This window comes from Micropterus salmoides, unplaced genomic scaffold (genome assembly GCF_014851395.1).
Source record: "Micropterus salmoides isolate LMB-PRFRI ecotype aquatic unplaced genomic scaffold, ASM1485139v1 Ms_hic_scaffold_11, whole genome shotgun sequence".
In the NCBI taxonomy this organism is placed as follows: Eukaryota; Metazoa; Chordata; class Actinopteri; order Centrarchiformes; family Centrarchidae; genus Micropterus; species Micropterus salmoides.
Genome location: NW_024040152.1, coordinates 11,098,588 through 11,123,354, shown reverse-complemented (window position 1 = coordinate 11,123,354; position 24,767 = coordinate 11,098,588). Strand labels below are relative to the sequence as shown.

At 40.1% G+C, this 24,767-nt stretch overlaps 1 protein-coding gene across 1 annotated transcript in view; it reads right to left on the bottom strand.

The window, feature by feature from the left end:
• Positions 1–23,707, bottom strand: part of fhl3a (four and a half LIM domains 3a) — a 28,683-nt gene extending 4,976 nt beyond the window's left edge. The window contains exons 1-3 of the mRNA XM_038710862.1: positions 23,469–23,707; positions 1,683–1,855; positions 430–604 (exon numbers count right to left, since the gene is read on the bottom strand). Of these exons, the coding sequence (XP_038566790.1) occupies positions 430–604; positions 1,683–1,838 (331 nt within the window). The 5' untranslated portion in view covers positions 1,839–1,855; positions 23,469–23,707. The remainder of the gene's footprint in view (positions 1–429; positions 605–1,682; positions 1,856–23,468) is intronic.
• Positions 23,708–24,767: the final 1,060 nt, after the last annotated feature.

Below are 24,767 nucleotides of genomic sequence, written 5' to 3'. Positions count from 1 at the left end.
GATCTGCTACTTTATACTAATCATTTGTCCCGGCTTCCTGGAGTTTGCCATGTCATCATTTTCCAAAGTAATTTGCCTATCTATCTTGAAATTTGAATTTGTGTACTACATGGAAAGTAAAATGTGGTACAGTGAAACTAATGCTTAGTGGCTGAGTGAAGTACTATAATATATGGCACTGTCAAATGCGTTATGTGCAAGATATTTCACAAGTCACTCCCTCTTTTGTTTTATTTCATTTTAATCAACTCTCTCTTCCTGGATTTTAAGCTGAGCTAGTTCATGGTTCAGAAAGGTGAGAGCCAAGCCAGAATCCTACTTCTCTAACCTCTACCGCAAGACTATAGTTGGAGTCATTTAGAGAGCACAAAGTAAGTCTTAAATCTCAACATCCAAATCTCGCTAGGCCCAAATGCCTTGCACATTTACCTGGCATGACGATCTTGTCACAGGCTACACACTTGGAGGAGAACTCATTACAGTAGCAGTCATTGCAGAGCAATGCATCATCCTGGCTGGTGAAAGGCTCATCTGCCAACGAGCGATCACAACGGAAACAGCGGAAGCAGTGCTCATGATAATGTCGGTCCTCGTAAAAGAGCTCCTTGAATCAAGAGGAGACAACAAGGAATTGGAATTTCATAAATACATCACAAAAATTGAAAAACCTTAATTATTAGGAGTCTCTTCCTAATTTATTTCCATGTTTAGACTTACAGTTTTAGTTACAGTTGCAGTTTCAGAATTGCAATAACCTAAAGGAGGCAAATTAGGAAAAGACTGCAAGACTAAACAGCAACAAAGACTTCTGGTTACAACAGGAGCAGAGTGGAGAGTTGGATTGGGTCAAACTGCCCCGTGTAATGTCTGCATAGGCAGTAACGAGTATGTGGTTACTCTGTGTACATGTACATACTGTACCTTGTGTGTGTACTGTTTAAAACAGGTCTCACAAGGATGTTGAATTGAGTGTCTTGAGGGCACTGAGCCATGAAAATGCTGGCATTATTTATCGTCCACTGCATGTTGATAACTCATTTGCCTTCTTAGCTAAGCAAACTACTAAGCACCATGGCATGCCCCATTCTGTAACTCCACTAAGTAGCACGTGTCATCTTCAAATGATCCACTTCTTGTTGGTGTTTTCCATTAAGGAAAGATTAAATTTTAATTGTGGGCAAGAGGGAGACATTCTCTCATGCTGCATTTTTACAATCTTAGACAAAATTAGCCCGTTGGCTTATGTGGACTTAGCGGAAATTGCCTGTATAATTGCATGTTAAATTAGCCTTTACTATGTCTTTCCACACATAATATAGGACATGCCTCATTTGACATGAATTATGCATCATTAACATGACATAACTTCTGTTTTAGCTATCCAAGGCAATGTCAAAACATGGTAAAAAAATAGCTTAAATCTTATTAGCATAGATGTTTGCTGTGCTTTATTTTTGTCAAATCTGTTAATATGTGGCTCACAGTGTAGAAAGACTAAGGTGGGGTTCATTCCAGTGCATGTATTACAGACAATACATTTTACCAGAAATATTTAGGTTGTGTTTTTTTTTCTTTTACTCAAATCTAAAAATTATTTTGCAATTGAAATTCTGTATGTACTGCTCATGTTGTGCAGCAGATAGATGACTGCATATCTGATCATATCAGAATAGATGCTTTACCCTTGCGTCATGGCCAATCAGCTCTTTGCACTCATCACACGTGTTTGAGAACAGGCTGTCGTAACAGGGGATGCAGTAGGGACTGTCATCTGACTGGATGTACTTGCGGCCATACAAAGACTCCTTGCAGTTGTCACAGTCAAAACGGTCAGCCATTGTAATTTTCTGTAAGCCTGGAACACAGAAGGGAGGCACTTGGGTCAGCAACATTTGAAAAAAATAACAACTACCAACAAATCCAAAAGAGATGAGACAGACAACAGAGGGCTAAGCCAATAGGGGAGGAGAAGAAAAGGAGGGAGAAGGTTAAGGAATGATTCTGTCACCTTTTCCGGTACAGCAGTTCTTTGCCAATATTTGTGCTGTTAAGACTTCGGCTTATACCAACGATGAAGCTGAGCTCAAACTAAACAAGTAGTGCAAGTGGGAGCAAGTGGAAAAAGAAAGAGAGACGGAGAAAAAGAGTGAGAGAGAGAGCAGCAAGAGAGGCAGGACAAAATGCCTATTAACTTTTATTGCAGTGTGATGAAAGTGTGGTTGAGGCAGAGGGTGGGGACAAGAGGGGAGCTGTCACTTTGCTTTCTCTCAGCTGTCACTTTGCTTTCTCTCAGTAACTACCAAACTTGTTCCTGTCGCTGTCAACTGCATAAAATCTGCAACCTAAAGATTAAAGCCCCAATGCAAACTGAGCAATCTCTCTCTTGACTAAGTGGGAACAAAATAGTGTCCCCTTGCATGTGAAGCTCACACATCACACACCTGCAAATATTTATGAGGCATTAATCTATTTGTGAGCAGAGCGTGGACTACCAACAACCCCATGAAGAGAGGGGTTTGTGAGAGTTTGTGTGTCAAAATCATCAACGCTTGAAGCTGTTTGAACATGACTACCTAACAAGCATCTTCCCTTCAGCATCAACACGCATATACAGATACAGGGGTATACTGTACATGATTTTCACTGTGCAATAGGCCCCTTAATAATGACTGAGCACACAACAAAGTGACAGAATAACACTGTGAGAGCATTATGGCAACAATATCAGGTTGCCAAAACATTACGGCATGGCTGGAGGAAAGCCCAGTGATAAGTGATACAGCTCCCTCTGGCAGAGTGCACTGCTGGCTATTCATTCCCACCACCCAGTAATAATAATCACCTCTGCTATGATAATCAGTCAAACTTCAAACTGGCCATGTGCTGCCTGTCTTACACCCACACACACATGCACAAAATCCCCCTATGCAAGTGCACAAACAGCATATACACAGAACACATAGAGGGCATGCAAACACACACACACACAAACACACACTCACACACTAAAACACAGGGTGACAGAAAAAGGAACAAAGACTAAAAGCCAAATCACACAAGATCCATCATCAAAGAAAACATTTGTCCCAGACTCTCATGTTTCATCTGTCGCAGCCCTTTGCCAGACAAACGCTCTTTATGAGTCAGGGTGATAAAGTCAAGATCCAACAGACCTCACCTGCTCACGGTCCTCATATTTAACCCAGTGACAGGCTTTTTGCTAACACAACACCACTTCCCCAAATTGGAGAGAAACTCTCAGCCCCCTTTGATGATCTTAAGATACACATTAGAAAGTGTAAATGCTCGACAGCCCTGCAGCCATGTGTATACACTGGCTGACACCACTGGACTGCCATATCTTGCTATCTCTTGACTGAATGGATATATCTTTAGTATCTGATGTCTCATAATATAGCATCCATCTGGAGTTCATGGCAAAATATCAGAATAAGCAGCTGTGGTTGGCCTGTGTAACGTACTGCAAGGTGCTGAACTTGCAAGTCGTTTGTTGCAAGTTTTAACATCAATTTCTGTACATTTGACACACCATCCGTCAGAAAATTTCAGCGACGTTGTCATCAGCCCACATAACCACAAGGTCAAGATTAGATCAGCAGAGTATGGAGCTGAAAATGAGCACTGTGACCTTAATGTTATCTGCAGTGCCAGGTAGGTATGTGCTGCCTTTGCTTGCCAGGTAAGAGAGCGAGACGAGGCATGATTCACAAAGCCAGAAAGCCAAGCTATGACGTCTGATGTCAGCTTTCATTTCCAAAGCAAATCAGGCAGCTGTTTATCACCCTCCCCAAATATGTATCATCCACATATCCACGTACTAAAAGGCTGTGGAAAGTACTTTTTCAGATAGGTAGCGATTTATACAGTATGTTATGTACCTGAGATGGAGATGGAGGGTGTTCCTGGTTGCATTGTTCTGTTTTTAGTGTTGTTATACTGTAGTCTTCAGAGAGGTGTGTTTTTGAGCAAGAATAACTTGTTTGCCCGAAATCAGGTTAAGATTGAGAAACAGAGAACTCGCTAAAGCACAGATGGGATCATTACACACAATTGTAAAGATTCCAAAGCCTGATACATAAATATGTATTACTATAGAAATCAGCATATGGGTTTGTTTTGACCTCCATGTTTTGAGTGTTTCCATTTCAGAGAGATTCACTTTGAGTATCAGTGTTTGAGTTGCCAAACACTGAAATGAACTCCTGATGGCACAGGCTCTCACAGAGAGGGGCATGACGTCAGTGTACTGACCCTTTTTGTGTTATGGAGGAAGACGTGATTGTAAAAATTGCTGACCCAAAACCAACTATCCCGAATTGAAGAGAAGAGAAGAGAAGAGAAGAGAAGGATCTGGGTCACAATGGACTCCAGGCCACAGGCCATTTCTCACAGGGCTTTGTATCTACTACTGCTAACTTCCCGGCAAAGTCGATCTCCTTCATGTCCAGGACCCAGTGACTAAGAACCCCACTCTGGGTTAATAACATTCCCAAATACCAGATCTGTGACTGAATGTAGCCCCCTGGGAAAAGTGTGGGCTTCAAGGAAATCACTGACTCCACACAGCACAATGGTCCAGAAATATTGTTATTGCAGCACAAAGTAGGGATCTCTGTTTAATATAGGCAAAAGTGGATTCCATTCTCTATAATGATCCAGAAGTAGTTCATTGGAGAGAGACTAAAATATATATTAAATGCAGCTATATGGGTCTATATGAATGACTACAGAAATGTCACTATCTGGTTTTCTTAACCTGTGCGAGGCTATAGTCGGATGGATGAAGGACATTACAATGACATTCTGATTGGTCAGTCGATTAGTCTGTCAAAAACAAGGTATTGCCAAAACAGATGGATATATTTGCTGTGAATATTGTTGATAAAACAATCTCACAATCTCAACTCAAGGTCCATTTACTGGCTTGTTCTGATGCAGGTGAAGTTTGCTCAGATGTCATGGAACTGGCAAAGTAAGCTCATACTCCCCTGAAGACAAACCCTATGATTTCTGGACATTCTGTGCTTACACCAACGTCAAGCCAAAATTAAGCACAGGTGAGCATATAATCTATAATGCTACAAAAATGTCTTGGCACATGTTCCCAAGTCTCATTTAAATTTAATGACAGAATGGCCTTTCCCGAAGGACAACATTTTTAACCCCACCACAAAGGCTTAATGAGTCTAAAATCGTCAGTGTGTTGTTCATTCCTTACTTTGACTTTATACCATGGCCACTGAAAATATTCAATTCTGAATGGCAGGAAAATGTATTACCTTTTAGTAACCGAAAGCCTATGAAATACATGTTTCATTGCAGATCTAAATTAATATGCCAATATTAAACTGTACGTAAAGACAGCAACAGTTAGTCAAGCTAAAGAGCTTGGTGCAAAGGATTAGCTCCAACAATTAAGCCAAACCATTACCAGCTCCAACATTGAAGTCATGTACATATGAAGGCCTCAGTAATTATCATTCATTAATATAATATACTTTATTATTAATTGGGCCACTCTGTATAATGAGTACTTTTACTTTTTATACTTTAAGTATATTTTGATGCTAATGCTATTTTTGTACTTGTATTTTTAATGCATGACATTTATTTATAACAAAGTATTTCTACACTGTGGTACTACTATATTTGATTAAGTAAAAGATCTGAATACTTTTGCACTGCTAACTTAATAGTGTGGGTTGTGATGAACCTTGAATCTTCCCGGGGCGGCAAACAGGCATTTAGACTTTTCATTTGTTTTCACACATGCATCTATAAGATAGCAGAGGAATGCCAAGGCTACATTCTACTAGTCATCACAACCCTCCCTGATTGGCACAAGATGGGTGAAGTTCAGGGCCAGCTGTGAGACACCACAGACCAACCGACCAAAGCAATCAAGCAGACGATATGCTGTTGCCGGGCAACATAGTCATGGTTGGTTACTGAAGGACTAGCAGACCCAGTCCAGTCCAGTCCCACAGGCAGGCCTGTTAATCCCCAGCCCAAACTTTGCTTACGCTCTGGTTGATTCCAAATGAACAGTCAGCATAGCCTGCTGAGAACAAGAGTGCCAGTTCTCCCCCTTCCCCCTGTGCATTAGAAGAATCTGCTTGTAAAATATCTGTTTTACTAGGGCTAGACAAAGCACTTGACATCATGTTACATCAACAGAGGAAGGGTATCATCTTGACCGCAGAGGGCAGATGACAGATGGCTGTGTAATGCACAGGCAAAATGACAACATAACAACAAAATGTCTTCTTCTCCAATGTCTCTCACTGCCATTAAGTTCTACTTTACACTAGAGGATAAGAAAACTGTAAAAAATGTATATGGTCTAAAATGTACAGAAAATGTTCATGAGGGTTGTTTGTGTGTGTGTGAGAATCAGTGCTGCTTAAGGCGGGCTAATAATTAAAATATGGCCACAGGACAAGAGCACACCACAGTGAAATCACACCGATTATATAATTATATACATTAGTCAGCGGGTGTTCAGTACTTAACAGTATACGTGTACGGACCACGACGCATCATGTACAGTATAAATACAAAGCAGCAGTGTAAATATTCATGGTGCACTCATACATACATCTTGCTCAATGGCTTAAAGAAAATTATTCCTGAGATCATGGATTACTTCTGTTTTGAGTTTTCATACTTTCATCCTTAATACACCTACTTAAATCAATTATTCAAATATGTTTGTACAAAACATATTCTGCAAATTGAATCTTAATCTCAGTTTAATCTCTACTGGACATACTACGTATATACAGTACCTTAAATCTTCATTTGTTATATAACTGATCTTCAAGCAACAGCTCCATATACAGTAAATTACTTTGTTCCCAGAAGGTAAACAGAAAACATGAAATCTAACTCTAGGTTAAAGTAGTAAGTAAGTACAAACTATTTCCATGGCATGCAAGGATGATTTTATATGGTTTTCAGTTTTGTAATATATGCTTCAATGAAATTAAGCCCTAAGGATTTTCCATGAGTCTATGAAGTTAATGTCAGCTGTCGTTTTTGTCATTCAACAGCTTAGTCTGTTTTTTCTCCTTTATAACAAAAATTATGATGTTGCAGGGGCAATGTGGGAATGCCATATCTCCTACATTAAAAAAAAACTTTGTGAGGAAGTACAATTGTATCCACCCTGATAAGACATCATGACCATTGGTGGAAATAAGATCAGTCTGACAATTTTAAAAACGGTTTAGTTTATTGCCAAGTGGGAAACTGTACAGAAGTTGTGGCTATTATGTCGTATGAGATCTGCAGGCAATACAATTAAGAAACCCTTCAATACCAGTGCAACTGCTCTATTTGTTAGGTCTGGGTTTATAGGTCCATTGTGACTGCTGTGCTTTTATGTCCAAGTGGACACTTTAACAAGTGTGGATTTTACTGTGCGTAGTAAGGTCTTATTTACTTTAACAAAGTAGCGGCTATGAAAGCCACTTAGTCACCTTTAACTGTCTGATCTTTTGGCAGCAAATAGACTCAGACATTAGAGGAAGGACTGTGTTGTTGAACAGGTCCCCTTAAAGTACACATAGTTCCCTTTTACACAGGTCCCAGAGAGAGTGATGAAGGAATGGAGGAGAAATTAAACAGTGGGACAAGAAAAAGAAGAAAGAAAAAAAGTTGCAGAAAGTCACATTTAGAGGCAAATGAACACTGGAGCAGGAACTTAAACATATGACAAGTCTTAAATCAAATTAGAGGAAATGTGAAATGGCTGCATTTGGATAAACACATACCATCACATAGCCCTCTGTCTGTTGCATGGACATCTTCCAAACACAGTAAGGCTCTTGGCTGGATATGAGATGGAGAAAAAGTACAGCACTGGACACTTAAGTATATCATTTGAGGGCCTGGTTGAGCATATCAAAAATAAAGCACAATGTCAAAAGAACACTTCAGAAAAGTTAATTTGTGTCTCAGTCCAGTGGCCACTTGAAAGAAGCCTGATGGAGATGTCGTCTGATCTTATTTATTCCAGCGCCTTATGACCATTGAAGACTTTCCATTTGGTGACTAATGCAAAAAGGCATGAATTGCACAAGAACTTTTTAATGGTTCAGAACTTATGTTTATGATACAACGTCAGATGGATTACGTTCGTGTTTTTCTTTAAGGGACTAAAAACCGAGGTCAGGTCCTTTAAGAGAAGCTTGCAGATCCACATATTCTGTGAGCCTAGTCACTCCACACAAGCTAAATTACATCAACATGACTAAAAGTGGTCAGAACCATTAAGGTTACAATAAAACAACGCAAGAGTTGGACAAATATATTTGGAAATATATTTTTTGTGTAACTGTCAAATGTTTGGAGTGTTGCTCCTGCTGGCTTTCAAATAAATGTGCAGTAATCTAAAGGACACACAGAGGCAATGAATCTTATCACAGGAAGAGGAGGAAATTGCTCATGAAGGAGAGATAATGCTGCAGCCCCATTCATAAACAGATGTGCTTTTTTAAACAAGCTTACGAGTACTGGTTATGGAAATAATTAATTATCACGTCAAGAAAGAATTTTGTTTACTTTGAATTCATTAATTTATTTTAAAAATCTACTAAAATGGCAGTTTGTTAAAGAACCATGCTGTTTAATGTAGTTGTGACAATGATCACAACAATCTAAGCCAGAAAACCAAAACTGCAATCATCATCATGACATTTAAGACCGTGAGCAATCTGCAGTCATCAAAGTTTACAGGATGGGGTCGGTACTCAGCTACTGTTAAGATGCTGTTGGTAAACAACCAGTGGCTCTACTATTAGTGTTGTCATCTCTCTGTCTTGCATTTGAGGAGAACCTGAGCCACCCACATTCTCAGGACACTACATGAGGCTGTAAGCAGGAAGCTACTGAGAGCAGTTTCATTTACTTTAAACAACATCAATGAGAAAGCTACTGCAGGGCGGAGGGGAGTAGGGGTGGGGGTTGGTGCGGGATCACCTTATCCTGCTCCTCTGTGAGAGCCTGGGTCAGACTTCACGATAGAGTATAGGGTGCAGGACCAGACACTGGAACGCAAACCTGTTATTGACCCTGAGCATTTAAACACCGTCTGGTGTAGAGTGGGAGGCGACAGAGGGCTCAAATGAAAGCCAACATCATAAACAGAAAGGAGGAAAATGAGTACCTGCAGCAGAAAATGTCACCATGGCCTTTGTAATTTGTCCCTTCTTGGCAACCTTTAATGACCATGCAAGTGTTGATGTCTTTTAATATTAGCCTTGATTCTGTTGTGTAGCACACACAGCAGCATTAGAGGAGAGCTCTGAGTGAATAGCAGCTGGCCTGAAAGAACTGTACGTCAAACCTTCTGGACTCAATTATTAAAAGGATTTGATATGATGATTTAAGTGTGTACAAAAGATAAACAAAAGCACAGCACAAGCCTGCACTGACGTATGTTTAGTTATACTTAAAACATAAATTTGTCATAATCCGACACTCACTTGGCACACCCAGACTTGAGGACGTGCTAGCAAGGAGGACTCCAAGTGCATATGGATGACAAAGCGCAGCTGAAATTGTCACATCTCAACTGTCCCCTTCTACAAGCCAGTCTCAATCCCAATTTTCCACAATACTCCATCATCACCAAACAATAACATCGCAATTATTCTAAATCATACAGTACTGTCCCAACAACCATGAGGGAAAGTTTGGAACTTATAAATGAATCTGAATTTATTTTTATATCACTGTGTGCGGATGGTCAAAAGACTACATTTTTGGCCTACATTTGTCTTTCTTTGAAAAAAAAAATGCTGCCATACATTAGTGCTTCACATCTGGTTTGCATTGAGGAAACTATGCAGTCAACTCCTGTGTGCCAGTGGAGGTTTTGGAGAGTCACTGCCTGGAGAATGCAAGAAAGGTTGTCTTTTTTCTCTCTGTGTGCTGGTATTTGCCGGTAAATGTTTAGATGGCAGAGGGAAAACTGGAGCGAGAGTGAGAAAAGAGAAAGCAAATCTGGAAAGCAAGCAAGAAAAAAAATTCTTGACAGTCTGCTAGTTGATCTTTGGATAGGATAGGAGAGAAAGGTAAGGAATGCAGAAACAATGGAGTTAAAGAGAATGTGTGATAAACAATTCAACAAAAGGATTAAAAGCTGATGCCTAATGAAGAAAATTGGACCGTCACACAGATAAGGATTCTGTATATAGTAAATGGAAAACTGAGAAAGGTGGACACAGGATAAAAGTTACATTTTCTGGGGGTCTCACTGGTGTGGCCTCTGGTTATAAAATAAATAGGTTGAGTAGGGTTGTTCTAAGGCCTCTGCACAGCCGTATGACAGGAAGAGTATATTATTTCTCTTTGAACAAACATGGCTAAGTTTCCCAGGGCAGATTTGTGCCCAAAAATGGTTATCTTAGTCACTGTCCTGATATCTTCACATCCTCCCTGTCATTCTCTACCCTGTGATCCATGGGATAGGGCATCCCTTTGAAATCTGAAGCCTTCACTGTTTAGTGGAGACCCAACTCAGTTTTAACACCTATTTTGTTTTGCTGAGGACTGTGGACCTGCATATTGTTCGAATAAATGTAATCAGTTTGAAAGCACCCTGTCTTGCACACATACTGTACTTGTGAACACGTGAACACAACCCAGTCTCCACTCAAATCTGAGCAGAATGAGAAGTATGCATAGTGAGGTCAGGGTACTTTCACTTGCAAGCTGGGTGACTCAGTTTTTGGTTTGTGAGCCCCTGGAGAGGATGTTTTCACAAGACCAACCTCCAGAGTGGGAACACAGACAGCCCTTCTGATCTTCAGTGACAAAACAGAAATATCAACCTTTGTCTGTGTTTGTGCCCTTGATACAGGACAGGCAGACACAGCAAATGTCTCGCAAGTCACCACAGTGGAAAAATACTTCTTTACTGCTACTATAAATAAAACAATCTTCTTTAAACTGTCGTAGCTGAGAGATTTAGGGGTCAATTTGGCCTGTTTTGATTTACACAGCCCTGATGTGGATTTGAGGCACGTGCCTTTGAACTGTTGCTCTGGAGTTTTAGACCATAAAATCTGATCATAGAAGATACTGAGGATGCTTTCACTTTGTTGGCTTTTGATATGATAGACAATAAGTCCAAAACTTTTCTCTTTTTCTTGACTTTCTGCTATGGCTATGTCCTAATTGTTCAATTATGATAAAAGTGTGTGTTGTTCAGCTTTGTAGGCTTGATATAAGACCAAATGCTGTCCGTTGTCTATCGGTTATTGCTGTGCTTTGTCTGTGGAAAATTGGGAATTTAACTCTCGTTTTATGGTAAGACAGATAAAAAAACTCAAATAAAGAAATAGGACTTGAGATTCTATCTCATACACATATATTATATATATATATTATTTTAAATTTTCAAAAATGTGAGCAAGGTGTACCATCCGTAGTGGAGGGAAGAATTATAAAAACCTTATATCCTGCCTTTTTAGCCGAAATGATTACCTTTGCTCTTTGAATGCAAATATAATTAATTCTAGTTACAGTATGGTCTGAAACAGTTTCAAATTCATACTTACAAGATTAATTTGTTATACAGTTGTATAGTATATATAGTCTATATAATTTCAAATCTACTAATTCAACATAAATAAAAAGTCCAGAAAACCCAGTAAAGAAGATGATAATGACTGGATCGTCATTTTGACTTTAACGTGTCCTGACCACTGCTGTGTACATACAAGCTTCGTCACTATTAGTAACCCACAGGGATTGAACACCAAGGCTAACTGTGAACCAAAAGCCACAAAATGGCTCCTACCGACTGGTCATTCCCAGGTGGTCTCCTAATGTTGCTGAGTCAGTGCTACTAGCCAGGACATCAAGGAGCTGTGCTAAGGTTTCACAGGCTGCACACTTAGCAATCTAAGCACACCACACACAACTGTGCAGTACACACCCACAACTGCTAGCAATTATTTATAACTCATTCAGACTTGTGGCTCGTGGCTGCAGTGATGGCACCTGACCCTGAGGTTAATGCCCAGAGAATAAGGATATTTTTTAAGCGTACATCCCAACATCCCCTAACATGAATATTCAGAATGTTGTTATAAGCAGGTGTTTCCAATCACCAGGTGCAGAGGGCTTTCATATGTATTATACATTATAAGCAGTTTGAACAAACTGCATTCTTGACAACAGCTGCACCAGTTATCTCCCAAAAACCCCAACAGAACAAAATACTCACTTCTCTCCCTGACTCCATAACCCTGAGAAGATGGTTTCATATGAAGAAAAAAAAGCATTGCGTTGCCTCAGAAAACTGAGGGAGGACTGCCAAATGTGAAACGACTGGGATGAATGTCTAAGAAGTCATTTCCAGTATATGCTGCCATTTTTCCCTTCTCGGGGACATCTCCCTGGCAACGTGTAAACAGTGCCCTCATTCCCCAGGACCATAAACCTCTTGGCAGTGATGTTTAGTTTCATCCTGCGCAGTACTGACTGAGGGCACAACCCAGCGTTTTATTAGGGATGCTGTGGCAATGTGAAAATTGACGTTTTGTGCCATAAAAAATATTGAACCCATCGGGGAACTCAGATACTATGTTAATATGTTCCAAACTTAGACCATTCAGGGAGATTTAGACTTCCTAACTGTTTCTACAGTAGAGGCTGTAATGTAGATGTTACAAAAGCAGGCCAAACTTGCCTGAAATAAATTTGACAATTCACCAGTGCATACAGTTAAATGTATGCTATTATATGTGTTTCAAATCACCACACAATAAAATCCTTCAGCATAAAACCAAAGATCTAAAAATAGATGTGATAATGTGTGTTGACCTCTGAACTATCCCTGTGCACCATTTTCCGGTCATAAAAACATAATGTCTTCTTCCTTTACTCTGGTATGTGCTGTGAGAACCAAATGCGGGTTAATTTCTTACTGGGCAACAACCCCTTTTACCAGTGTGGGGTTTATAACAATGAGGAGTATAAGTCAGTATGCACACACACTGGGCTCCTTCCTGTTCCCCCAAACAGAGACATTTCTGGGACTTCTCAGAAAGACGGTCACACACATTTGCAAACACATAGTCCCAATGAAACACAGGCGTATTATGTCTAAACACACTGACACAGTCCTGCCGAAAGACAAAGTCACAGAGACACAGACACACCTGCAGCCACGTCCAGGAGTAGTCACATACCATCTGCAGTATGCAGATGTGAACACACAAAGCTGAGGGTAGATAGAGGGATCAAACAAAAATAATAAACACAGCAGCCAAACTGGGGGAAAATGGGTGACTTGTGCAGGAAGAGCAGAAACGGTGAGTAGTTTATTTAAATCTTTGTGGGGACTTCCCGTCGACTGTAATTACTGCTGATATTCACAGTCCCCAGCTTTTTTTCTAACATATATGAAGCTGATAAGATCAAATTATTTGATATATTTTTTAAATGAGGTTCAAACAAAGTTGGAAGATCTTGGTTTTAACAATCCAAAAGCATCAAATAGATGATGAATTCAAACCATCCTGACACTCCTGGACTGACCAAGCCACCCTCCTTAGTTGTCAATCCTCACCAGCAGACCAGAAGACGGAACATTTACTTATTCAAACAATGATGTCATCATTGGTGAGACTACTGGAAAGAGAGATGCAAACTGCAAAGGATGATAAAAATAAGTTTCCATTCAGTCTCTACAGGATATACTATACATTCCCCCCTGATAATTAGGAACTCTGCAGCAAAAAAGGAAACTAGCTGCACTCTGTATTAACATATCTCTCTTGACCCAATTTTTATGATCCCAGAGAGGGACCACCTTATTTTCTTCTTTGTCACTCTCCCTGTTTGCTTTGACCTCTAAGTAGGATACTGAGGAGTGAATAACACTCACACACTGATGAATTGCTACATAATCAGGAAGCGCATATGTGTTGTACACTAGTGGAGGTTAGTCACCTAAGGGTCATTTATCCCCCTCGCCATACCGCCAGGAGAATGCCCTGCTCTGAAATGCAGCAGGCAGGCAGTGTGGCTGGAATGAGCTCACTTCAAAAGGTGTCCATAAATCATGCTGCCATGCATCCTAGAACTGCCCCCACCCTCCACTCTCCAAGTCCCCCAGTCGCTCACCCACCTACCCTTTTTCTCTTTCTCTCTGCTGTCCTCTAGTCTAGGTTCAGACCTTGCGCCTTTATGAGTTACTAGCCTTTCATATGTGTTTTGAGCTTCTTCATCCACCCACACTGCCAGGATGGTTGAATTTGATTGTGTGGTAACCTAGCAGTGAGCAGGCCATGGGGAAATCAATCATAGCAGAAGAATAGGAGAGTGGTGGAGTGGTAGTGGTAGATGTAAACATGTACTCACCTAAAACCGATTAGCATTCGTATCAAAAAGCAATACTCCCTTTGGTAGACAATGGATTTATCTGATGTTCATTTAAGTCTCAAGAAGAGCTATAAGTTCAGAAATCCTATAGCTAGTTTCTCGACTTTGCCAGAACAGAGCTGCAATCCGTCAGGTCCTTATCTCACAGTGTCACACACCGGGATCTCTTTATCATGCAGCCATGCAAAACACCATTCATCTTCCCCACCTAATTCATTATCAGTGATAAAATGCAAAGTTGCAGCTCCAGTTGTTAAATGGAGAGACAACGTGAAAACAGGTGCTTTGGTAAACACTGATAGCGTGGCTGAATTATGTTGCATCCCAAGCAGACCTGTCTATCTCTTTCAGTCTATTAACCACACTCGTCCGACTCTTGTCTGACCTCATTCTGCTTTTATCCTGCTTCTGCTTTATTATATAGGAGTATTCTTGGCTTCGAGAGGTGTGGGAACAGTGCTGAACACAAAACAGACACAAACAAAATGAGACGCTAGCACAAGGTTCCCGCCACGGCTCCACAGATTCTTCATTGATCAAGCGACGTGTAAATGTGTGTCACACGTTGTGTAACTTAACAGGATATATGGCTCTGCCATGATAATTGGACAGAATCCAGTGGTTGGTAGATGAATGTTAAAAGCAACACGGCACCAAAACACTGTGCTGTGCAGAGGCACTGTAATACTCCTGTAACAGGTCACCACAAGCATGATACAGTGTGACCAATGACCATCATCATACAAACTTCTCATACTATAGGATAGTTTTTCTTCCATTTTTTCTTCGGCAATCATTCAACCTTAAACAGTTTCCACTCACCACTGTTGAGAAAGCGTGCAATGGGATCAGGGATGGGGGTTTTTAAGGGGGGTTGAATACTTCCACAGTGAAGTCATGGTGCTTGTGTCACTGGCCCTCTGCTGTGCTTTGCTCACCGTCTGGCCCCCATTTTACCCATTGATCTAATTTCCATTGCCAACACTGGATGTGGTTCTGTTTGAAGCTGAATGTTTAGGCCCATTAAAGCACTGACAGAATTGCAAACGTATGGTGGACCTTAGGAAAAGTAAAGAAGAAAACAACTTAGTTATGTTTGCCAGACTCTTGAGAGGATTGGAGTAAACAGAATGTACTGTTTTGAGCAGTGTTCAGTGAGGTAGAAACTCTAAGACCCTATTTACACCTGGTGTTAACAGGTTTCTTGCATCCTAGCTCTGAGCTAGTTTAAATTAATGCCTGGCATGAAAATCTAACAAAATCTGAATTCTCTTTCCCTCATGAGATGACAAATGTCACCTCTTCTTATTATATTTAAAATTGAGAGTTCTTCTGGTCTATCTGAAAATCTCTTTTGATTGTATCTTAATGCCCGAGCATCCTACCATGCTTCTCATTGGGTCTGCATGTAACAGTTTAGTTCCTATTATATTGCGCCTACATGTAGACCGGTTGCACTTTGCTGCTGCTTATGCAGCCATCCCTGTAGGTGGTTTGCCTAAATGCCTAAGATATATACACTACATCAAGCTGCCAGTTGTAATGATGGGGGTCTGTATCTGTCACATAATCTCCAACATCACACCTGACAGATGACTTTATTAAGTGCAGAGTGAAGTTCTTAAGTAATATTCCAGAAGATTTTTCCATAGACACAAAAATATATTTCTAAGGCTGAAATTACCATGGACGACAATAAGGTCCAGACATCTGTAATTTTCCCCCATCAAATAAAATAAAATTCCTTCAAAGGCACACCAAGTCACTGTTCTTCTTCACTGTATCATCTGTGCATGCATTTCTGAACCGCATGCACAGCATCAAGTGCACTTGTGTGAAGCCATCTATCCTATTTTACAGCTGTGGAAGAGAGACGAGACAGTATGGTTTGAAGTTTTTTTCATATGTAATAAAGTTAATTTATGATTATTGATGTGTTTTTGTAATCTCTGTGAACTGTGGCGAAAACCGCACCAGAGAATGGAAGCATCACATGACTGCATTTCTTAAATACTTAATGTAGCTAAAAACACTATGTAAAAATAAAAATGATTATTGTTTTCTTAATTCATGCTAACTTACAGCCTTAGTAAATTCAAAAGAGTCGAGTTTTCTATGTTCAATTTCAGGGAAATATATGGATTATAAGACTGTCTAGCTTCATATATTTAAGATGTATATACATAGTAGAAATATCTCGGAAAATGCAGGAGAGGACTTTTGGAGTTTCAAAAAAAACTGATGACTTTTATATCTTTGGGGGTCTACCAACACCAGATGATTATACTAAATAACGGTCAAAACAACAACAACAAAAACAGCAAAGGTGTTCTCTTGCGCTGGATGTCTTTGAATCATTTATTAATTGTGTTGAATGTAAATGCAGTGATCTCCCTCTGGACTGAGTTATGTCCGATTACTACAAACATCCCGAGCTCCATATGATCTGCTGGTTGTGAATATGCTGTCAAACAAAGCAGTACTTAACTGTAATAATCTCACTGCACCACTTTAAAGAGCTTTAATTACATAAGGTGAATAAGAGCTGATGCCGGATGGTTCGGGGAGTCACAACATGTTCTTTCTCTTGTGTACATTTGTTGTGATAAGGATAAATAGTTTCTGCACACTAATAGAAACTTTTCCAAGATTGAGAGGTGGTACACACAGAGTAAACTATACACAGTAGGGACTTGCATTTGTCTTCAATTATGCTTTTCTGTGACAGCCCGTTGACAGATGCGCCCACAGGCAATAACAGTGTGCTCAGGCCACTCCTCTCTCTATCTCGTCCTTTCATACCCTTTCTTAATTTCAACTGAAAAGGCCAAGAAATCCCTCCTCAGCTCTCTGTCACTTTTCTTTGCTGTTAATCACTGTCATCTGCTCATTGAAAAGCTGATGTCCGTTTAAAGCCTACCAAGAACACTTTCTGCCATTTATGGCTCCTCCAAGGTACGGTACGAGGGCTGGTCAGTATTACATGAAGGTGAGAGAACACAGGGAAGCAAAGGAGGCCCACAAACATCCTTCCTACTCGTCTTCAATGCAAATTTGACAGCTTTGCAAATTAGTTCCAAAGTGTGCCCTAACAGTGCCAAGCGCACTCTTCTCTCTGTGACTGACATAAATCCACACCTCGGTGTATGTAGCAAGTCTGGCTTGTCTCAACCTGTCTACTCTGTAGAAACTATTGTCTCTCCAACAGAGCCACAGAGACGAAAGTGAGAGGGTGAGACAAAGTCTGTATGCCTGTGCCTGTAAATACTAGAGAGAAAAAAAGACATAGAGAGAAAGAAAGATGATGAGAGAGAGATGGTGTAAGACATTCTGGGTAAGGAGTCACATTCTTGATCACTCACTAGCTCCATCATGCACAGCAGGCTTTTTAACAGTGTTTACTTTCAGCGAGGGGAATGCTCTAGCTCACAGCTGCACTCCAAATAAACAGTCTTGTATTTATCAGTGACAAGATAATACACATCTAATCTGAACAAGTAACAGATTTTCATGCAGTCCAACAAGTCAGGTCCTTCTGGTTTATCCCTGGGAGACAGTTGTGCAACACAAAGAACATTTGCACACATTTGAATAAATATGAGAACATTCTCAACACAGACACCTTGCCATACACCCACACTCTCACAATTGCACTTCGTCTGCCATGATGTCACTGTCTGATATGGGAGGCAAGCTATTACGTGTTTGGGAAGCAATCAACACTAATGCAGTTGGCATTGTGGCAAACAGAAGTTACTAGCCATATAAAGACACAACTACCACAGCAGCAGGGGGTGAACGTGGGGGTACAGCAATGGCATGGTGGAACAAACAACGCACATATACAGAGCCAAGGCTAAATTACTTCTCCAAGACATCTGTTATGAGAACAAAGCTAGCATGTTGCTGTGAAGAAATACTCTCTCTGGGTTTACAGTGTTTTGAAAGGTGACATTTTCAGCCTCTGTTGTTTTTGCTTTGTGAGGCCTGCTGTGTCTCATTGCATGGTTAAGGAGTACATTGCCTTTTGGTCTCAAATTATTGTACAATTAAGCCAGTGTGCAAGATCATCCAATGGGAAGGCACGACATTGCTACTCTCACAGAAATAAAACCACTCTATCACTTCTATATCTATATTCTACAATTATACCTTCAGGCAGACGGTTGCTGTTAAATTGTTGTAGACTTGATCTTGGTAAGGGTGTCAGTCAGCATCAAAGATGTAGTATTAAATTCTTTCCTAAGTCTACGAAAGGGAAAAGCATATAGCAATTTAATAGAGATCCACTTCTGACAGAAGCCATGATAATTATAGGTCAGTGGACCAGCGATTGCCTCAATATTATCCAGAACATTACTCTCTTATCCAAGATATGAATATGTGGTGTTACAGTATAAAATGTAAACCTTGGTTCTTTACTTTGTCATCTCTTTTAGCAGAGATCTATCAGGCGAAATAACTGTTCCTCACCCAACATTCTTCTCCTCCAGTGCCTCCATTAACCATAGGTTATCCTATGATTCAGCCATTAGCCACAGCCCAATGTAACCATTAGTTAAACGAAATCACAATATACATCACATTACTAAAAACCACAGCAATTTGTCCACAGACTTTAAATATGTGCTTCCCTCTCAATCCTCACTTCTCCTTGCTACTTGATGGGACTGGCTTAGTTGGTTTTGGAGGCCAGTTTTATCCAGCTGTCATGATTATTTATGGACTTTTGCAACATATATTCCCTGTGTGAAATTTACTGTTTTGCCATAACGTCTTTTCTGGGTGCCAATGTATTGGGCAAACAGTAACATTAAGCAATTATATATCATTTTACACAAACAGTCTTTCAACCCACAGCATAGGTGAGGGAGTTCTTAGGAAGTCCAGTTACCATGAGCGAACCAAGACAGGGTAGTTGGTAACCGTTGCATGTTTTGCATCATAGCATTCTTTTATCAAAACCTGTTAATTTATACACGTCTGTTGGAGAATGACCATACCCTCCTACCTTCAGGCAAGGGTGCAGGGAAAGAGTCACAGATGACTCACACGTTTCCTCAGTACAAGTTCATAACATGGCAGAATGTGAATCGACAGGATTCCTGCACCCAAACAACATCTGTTTCATGCGAGACAGTGTAAAAGAAACATAGATAAGGTAGAGGGGTTGCCATTAATTCACTGTGTAATAAACATAACAGACAGATAAGGCAAAATGGAGAAAACCAAGTGAAAGGTGGCATGGGACTAGTCTGTACTAAACTTGTAAGTTTGTAGTTACGAGGCATTTGCAGTTCTGTGCTCACAATGTGGTATTTCCTTTGAAAACTGCATTTCCTTTGAGAGTAGCAGGTAAGTGCTAGGTTTAGACCTGTAATTGTAACCCTAGAAGAATGTAATTACCTCATTAGCATTACCTTTTACACTCCTTAGCCACCTATATAAAGTTTATGTTCTCTTTACATAAAATCTCACATGGAGGGGACACTGTGGCAGAGAGTGTACAGAGTGGGAGAAAGAAAAGAGGGAAATAGAGCAAGGCAAGATGACTGGATTGTGAGGGGGGCATATTACCTCCCACAGGGGCCCTAGCTAAAAGGATCAAGTTTCAGACGTTTACCAACAAAGCATCCATGGAGGAAGTCCTGCACCCCTCACAATAACACCACAGCACCTGGCCATCCCCTCACAGGAAACCTGAGGTCACGTCTCCCCTTTCAGGGAATTCAGACACACTCCTGCTGCCAGCCACGTGCCCCCACAGTCTGATGAAGAGGGGGCTGACTAACAAGGGAAAATACATGGAGACAGACATACAATAAACTAAATCTGAATAATGAGAAGCTGAAGCCATATGATTTTTTTGTTTGTTTGTTTTCACTGATAGAGTTCACAGAAGTGCATGAGAGCTGTGTGCCAGACAGGTTCTGTTAACACCAAAGCAGAAAGAGTTCCAATTTCCCTATTTTGGTTTCACATGAAAAACAGATTTGATGTTTATTAAATCAGTTAAATCAGCTAAAAGCTAGATTTTGTTGCAGTGTTTAATTTTAGTTGGAACCACATGAATAAGAGGTTAAAAACAAGGTATGCACCCTAACAGCTGTGCTGGAATGTTCAGATTAAGGGAAAAAGCCATTGATGATTAGAGAGACACAACAATAAGTAAAACTCTTAGGACGTAACCAGCAGTTTGGTGAATGTAGCCTTACACATATTGTGAGAAAAACTACTGGAAACAAAACAAACTGTGTCCAGTGTCCCCTGAAACACCATGGAGGGACAGACAACTGCAGAATGTCAAAAGAGAACTGCTTCAACAGAAATCTAAATTCTCCCTAACCACCTGCAACCACTTGACCGCTGATTCTCCATCATTATCGTTGGCCTGGTTTCAAACGATGCCAACCCATAAAACCCGCCACAACCAGTCCGAGTCACTTAGTTGCAGTCCAACTGCAGTTTAGATCTGGCCGGGGTCCAACCACCACACGGTGCTAACCTTTGGAAAACACTGAGACCTCCGAAGAATGTGACCATGGTCAATGAAACAGAGGGAGAGAGGAAGAGGAAGAAAGCAAACAAATACATACAGCCCAGGCTCTGTCAAGGCAAACTTCCCAGATGCTAAATGGGACAGAATGACTGGCTTTTGGCTGCTATGGGATCATTTATGCTTGTTACTGTGACAAACAGTTTATGTAAAAATAACCTGTTATGGTGGTGAAAGGGCACTGTGATGTCTAAGAGGCAAAATTCATCCATGGTGTCATTTCTGTAGTAACAGACAGAAAAAAGGAGGTGCAGAAGTAAATCTGCTATTGTGAGTTGATAAATTGTAGCTTTTATTCAAGCCATAACTTTAGTATGACACACATTTTAAGAAGCAGATTTATATAAGACAGTTTCTATTCTGTCTCCATTTTAAATCTAACTGTCTGAATCTATATTTTGTTTATATCTATATTACCAATGGATCAAGTAAATCTGTAAAATTAAACAAGTTGCTCAGTGACAAACCCACAGAGAATTATCACCCATTTGGTTTTACAGCAACTTTATTTTTTATGTTCAGTCTCACCACTCTCATCAACCTTATTTCCAGCAGCAGTAGGCAGCTGTTTTCAGCCAAAAAGATCTGACAAATCCACAGTACACTGCCTGCAGAGAACCGAACACGGAGCAGATAAAATTAACGACTAGTCCATGAACATAGTGGAACATTTAGAAGCTAAAGACACAAATATTTCTCCCAGCGGGTGTTAAAGACCAAAAACATTCAGCAGGTGGCCAGAAACACAACTCCAAATGAATGATAACGTTTCTTGTAAGCTGCTGGATATAATGAGAAATGTTTGCTAAAATGTTTGACATATCATCTTAAAGGTTTATGATGTGTCAATGTTGTGTATTGAGCTTTTTTCCGTTGCCCCCAAGGTTTAAAGAAGTATGGCTTTTTATCAGAAATTTTCAAGTCATGCCTACCATGTTAATGACTGAATCACTGTATGTTACACATTTATTAAGGTGACAACAATTACCAAATTCCATTCCTGGAAAAAGTAGTTTTACAGTAGCACAAATTCTAGGACTTTGAATTTTAATATATTGTCAGCACATGTATCAAATGGGTATCATATGCTTAAAAATGGACTGTGAAGATTTAAAAAAAACTCTTAAAAAGTTAAATAAATACTGTTTCTGACATAATATTCTTTTTGTGTGTCTGAGTAAAAGTTCTTCTAACTGGAACCAAAGAAAACAGGACAGTCTCTCCTCAACAAACGTAATGAAAAATAAACTAAAAGGTGGTACATTCCCAAGAAAACATCTTGATAAAATGTTCCATTTTGGCAATCCCCAAAACTTTTCTTTCCCACGTGCCCAGTGCACCCAGATGACGCAACAGGTGAAGCACCAAGAAATTGTCATGAGGTTGTAACTATTACTATGTGTTGTGATGTGATGATATACGCTAAAACAGACCTAGAAGCTGCAGCACAGACACACCCTTCCCTGACACACACTGCCATATCCCACTTCCTGCCGCTGAAGAAAAGACAAGTTTAGCCTGAGGGACTCTCTCAGGCCTTCACACACCTCTCAGCTGGGAGCTTCTGTGACACAACAGTTGTTCCTTAATCCTTCCTCCACACAGTTCAATGAGTCACAGTCTAGTACAGTCTGTTCCTCCACTAACAGGATTTTTTAATTTCTTTTTTGCCGTGTGTGTGTGTGTGTGTGTGTGTGTGTGTGTGTGTGTGTGTGTGTGTGTGTACGTTATATTACAGAGAGACATGACTGCAGGTATGTGACTGTGAGAGAGAAAAGAGAAACGCAAAAATGCTAAATAACAAGGAAAGCAGAAAAACAGAAAATGGTTGGACCCCCCTCACTTGTCATAGGAAGTGGTTCCTCTTTTGTCAGGGTTTTAATTTGCAAGCTTCTCTCCAGTCAATGTGTTTGACTAAGGCGTGGAGTATTAAGGCTTGTCATAATGTCAAGCCCACACCTACTTTAATATAAACATCCACAGATTTTAACTAGTATTACTACTAACACATAGAGAGTAAATTTGATCTTAAGGTGTTAAATTACACATGTATAGATCATAATTACTGTGCACCTATCAGTACTACTACCACTATTAGTGCTACTAATAATAATAATCACAATAACACAAATAATTCAGTTTTTCTTATTGTTTTTAAAGTGCTGGTTTGGGCAAACTTTGGCCTGAGGAAACAACTTTTTTCTATATACTCTAGCTATAGGCTACAGTTGCTAGTAATCAAAACGTTTAAAAGTTAATGACTTCAGTCATTGTTTATGTCATTCATTTTCATTTGAATACCACAAACACAATCACTATGATGCTTTGACTAGTTTATTTCCCCATCAAATAAAACACTTTTGTAAGTAATAACCCAATGGACATGAAGAGTTTTCATTGTTTTGTGAAGCCTCACTGAGGTCGAAGAGGTGAACACTGAACGTACAAAAGCTTAGATAGGTAGGCCTATTAATCAAAAGTGGAGTCCTACCAGGAGTAATGTCTGAAGCCTGGAGGCAACTTCTGCAGCAGCAGTGGTAACCCGCCTCCTGCTTGCTCTCTCTCTCTGTCAGCAGTACACTCGCTCAGGTCAGGTCTTGGTTCAGTTTGCGGGTCGATAGTCCGGCGGCTGAGGAGCGTCGCTTGTCGGCTGTAAAACTTTTTGTATTTCTTCTGACAGTAGTCTCCGGCGGAGTGTGATACAGTATACCGGCTACATTTGTCCTACTACTGAGGAAGTTGCTGGTGAGTCACAAGATCCCGCCCCCCCCACAAAAAAATCATTGCTCCCTCCCTCCCACTCTCCAGCGACTTCAAACAGGAGCAAAGAGAAGTCCAGTCAGTGGAGGGATTGATGGGAGCTCTGCCTCTGTGGCTCCGCTGAAGTTTGTGTACAGTCTGTTTTAATAGAATTATGTTTAATTGTTGGTGCTGATTGGGATTGGTGGATAGACCAGACATTATTTTAATGCGGTTTCTGAATAAGGGAGTGTTGACCACTTGGTCCCTTTGAACTTCTTTTAAACGAATTTTGTCAATCAGTCAGCCAATAAATTAATCAATAAATCAACAATCTACATGATAAACAATGAAAAACTAAAAGGTTTTGACATCTTTAGTGATGTAACACCTGAGTTTGCAGATAAAATTCAATGGAATTACAACAGGTATTCGTCACACTTTGCTCTGAAAGTCTGTCTCTTTATGTGACCACTTAATGTCAATAAAATATCAAAAAGAGAAACATCAGAGATTGGCTTTAGAATTAGAAATAGATTGTGTGTGATCATAATCAGATTAAGTTGAAAGATCAGCACAAATTAAGGTCAGTTTTTTTCTGTAGTTTTTGTCACTCCTTGGTTCTAATTGGGAGTTCGGGAGTTAAAATGTCCTTCAGTCTAAATGCTGTTTCAGACAATATACATATTCAAGGCAAAACATTAAATACATGTACATATTTAAGCATGTAATTCAACGGCAGCAAACAGCTGCGGTATAAATAAAACACATCAGCATTCAAATTTCCATATATCACTGGTATCTCTGTATTCTGTATGTACTTCGCTCTTTTGACTTTTGACTATCCTTTGTACACTGACATTACCATACCTATTTTACAGTGTGGGTCCTTTCTCCAGTGCTGATGTTGCATTTTTGTGATGACTCAACAAGTGGGAGTGACATTTATCCTGGATGCAGCTGGCGGCTGTTTTGTCATACATTGAAGAATTCTTCAAGATTCTGATCATTTGAGTCATGTGTGTGCTTACCCTATTAAAACAGTATTGTT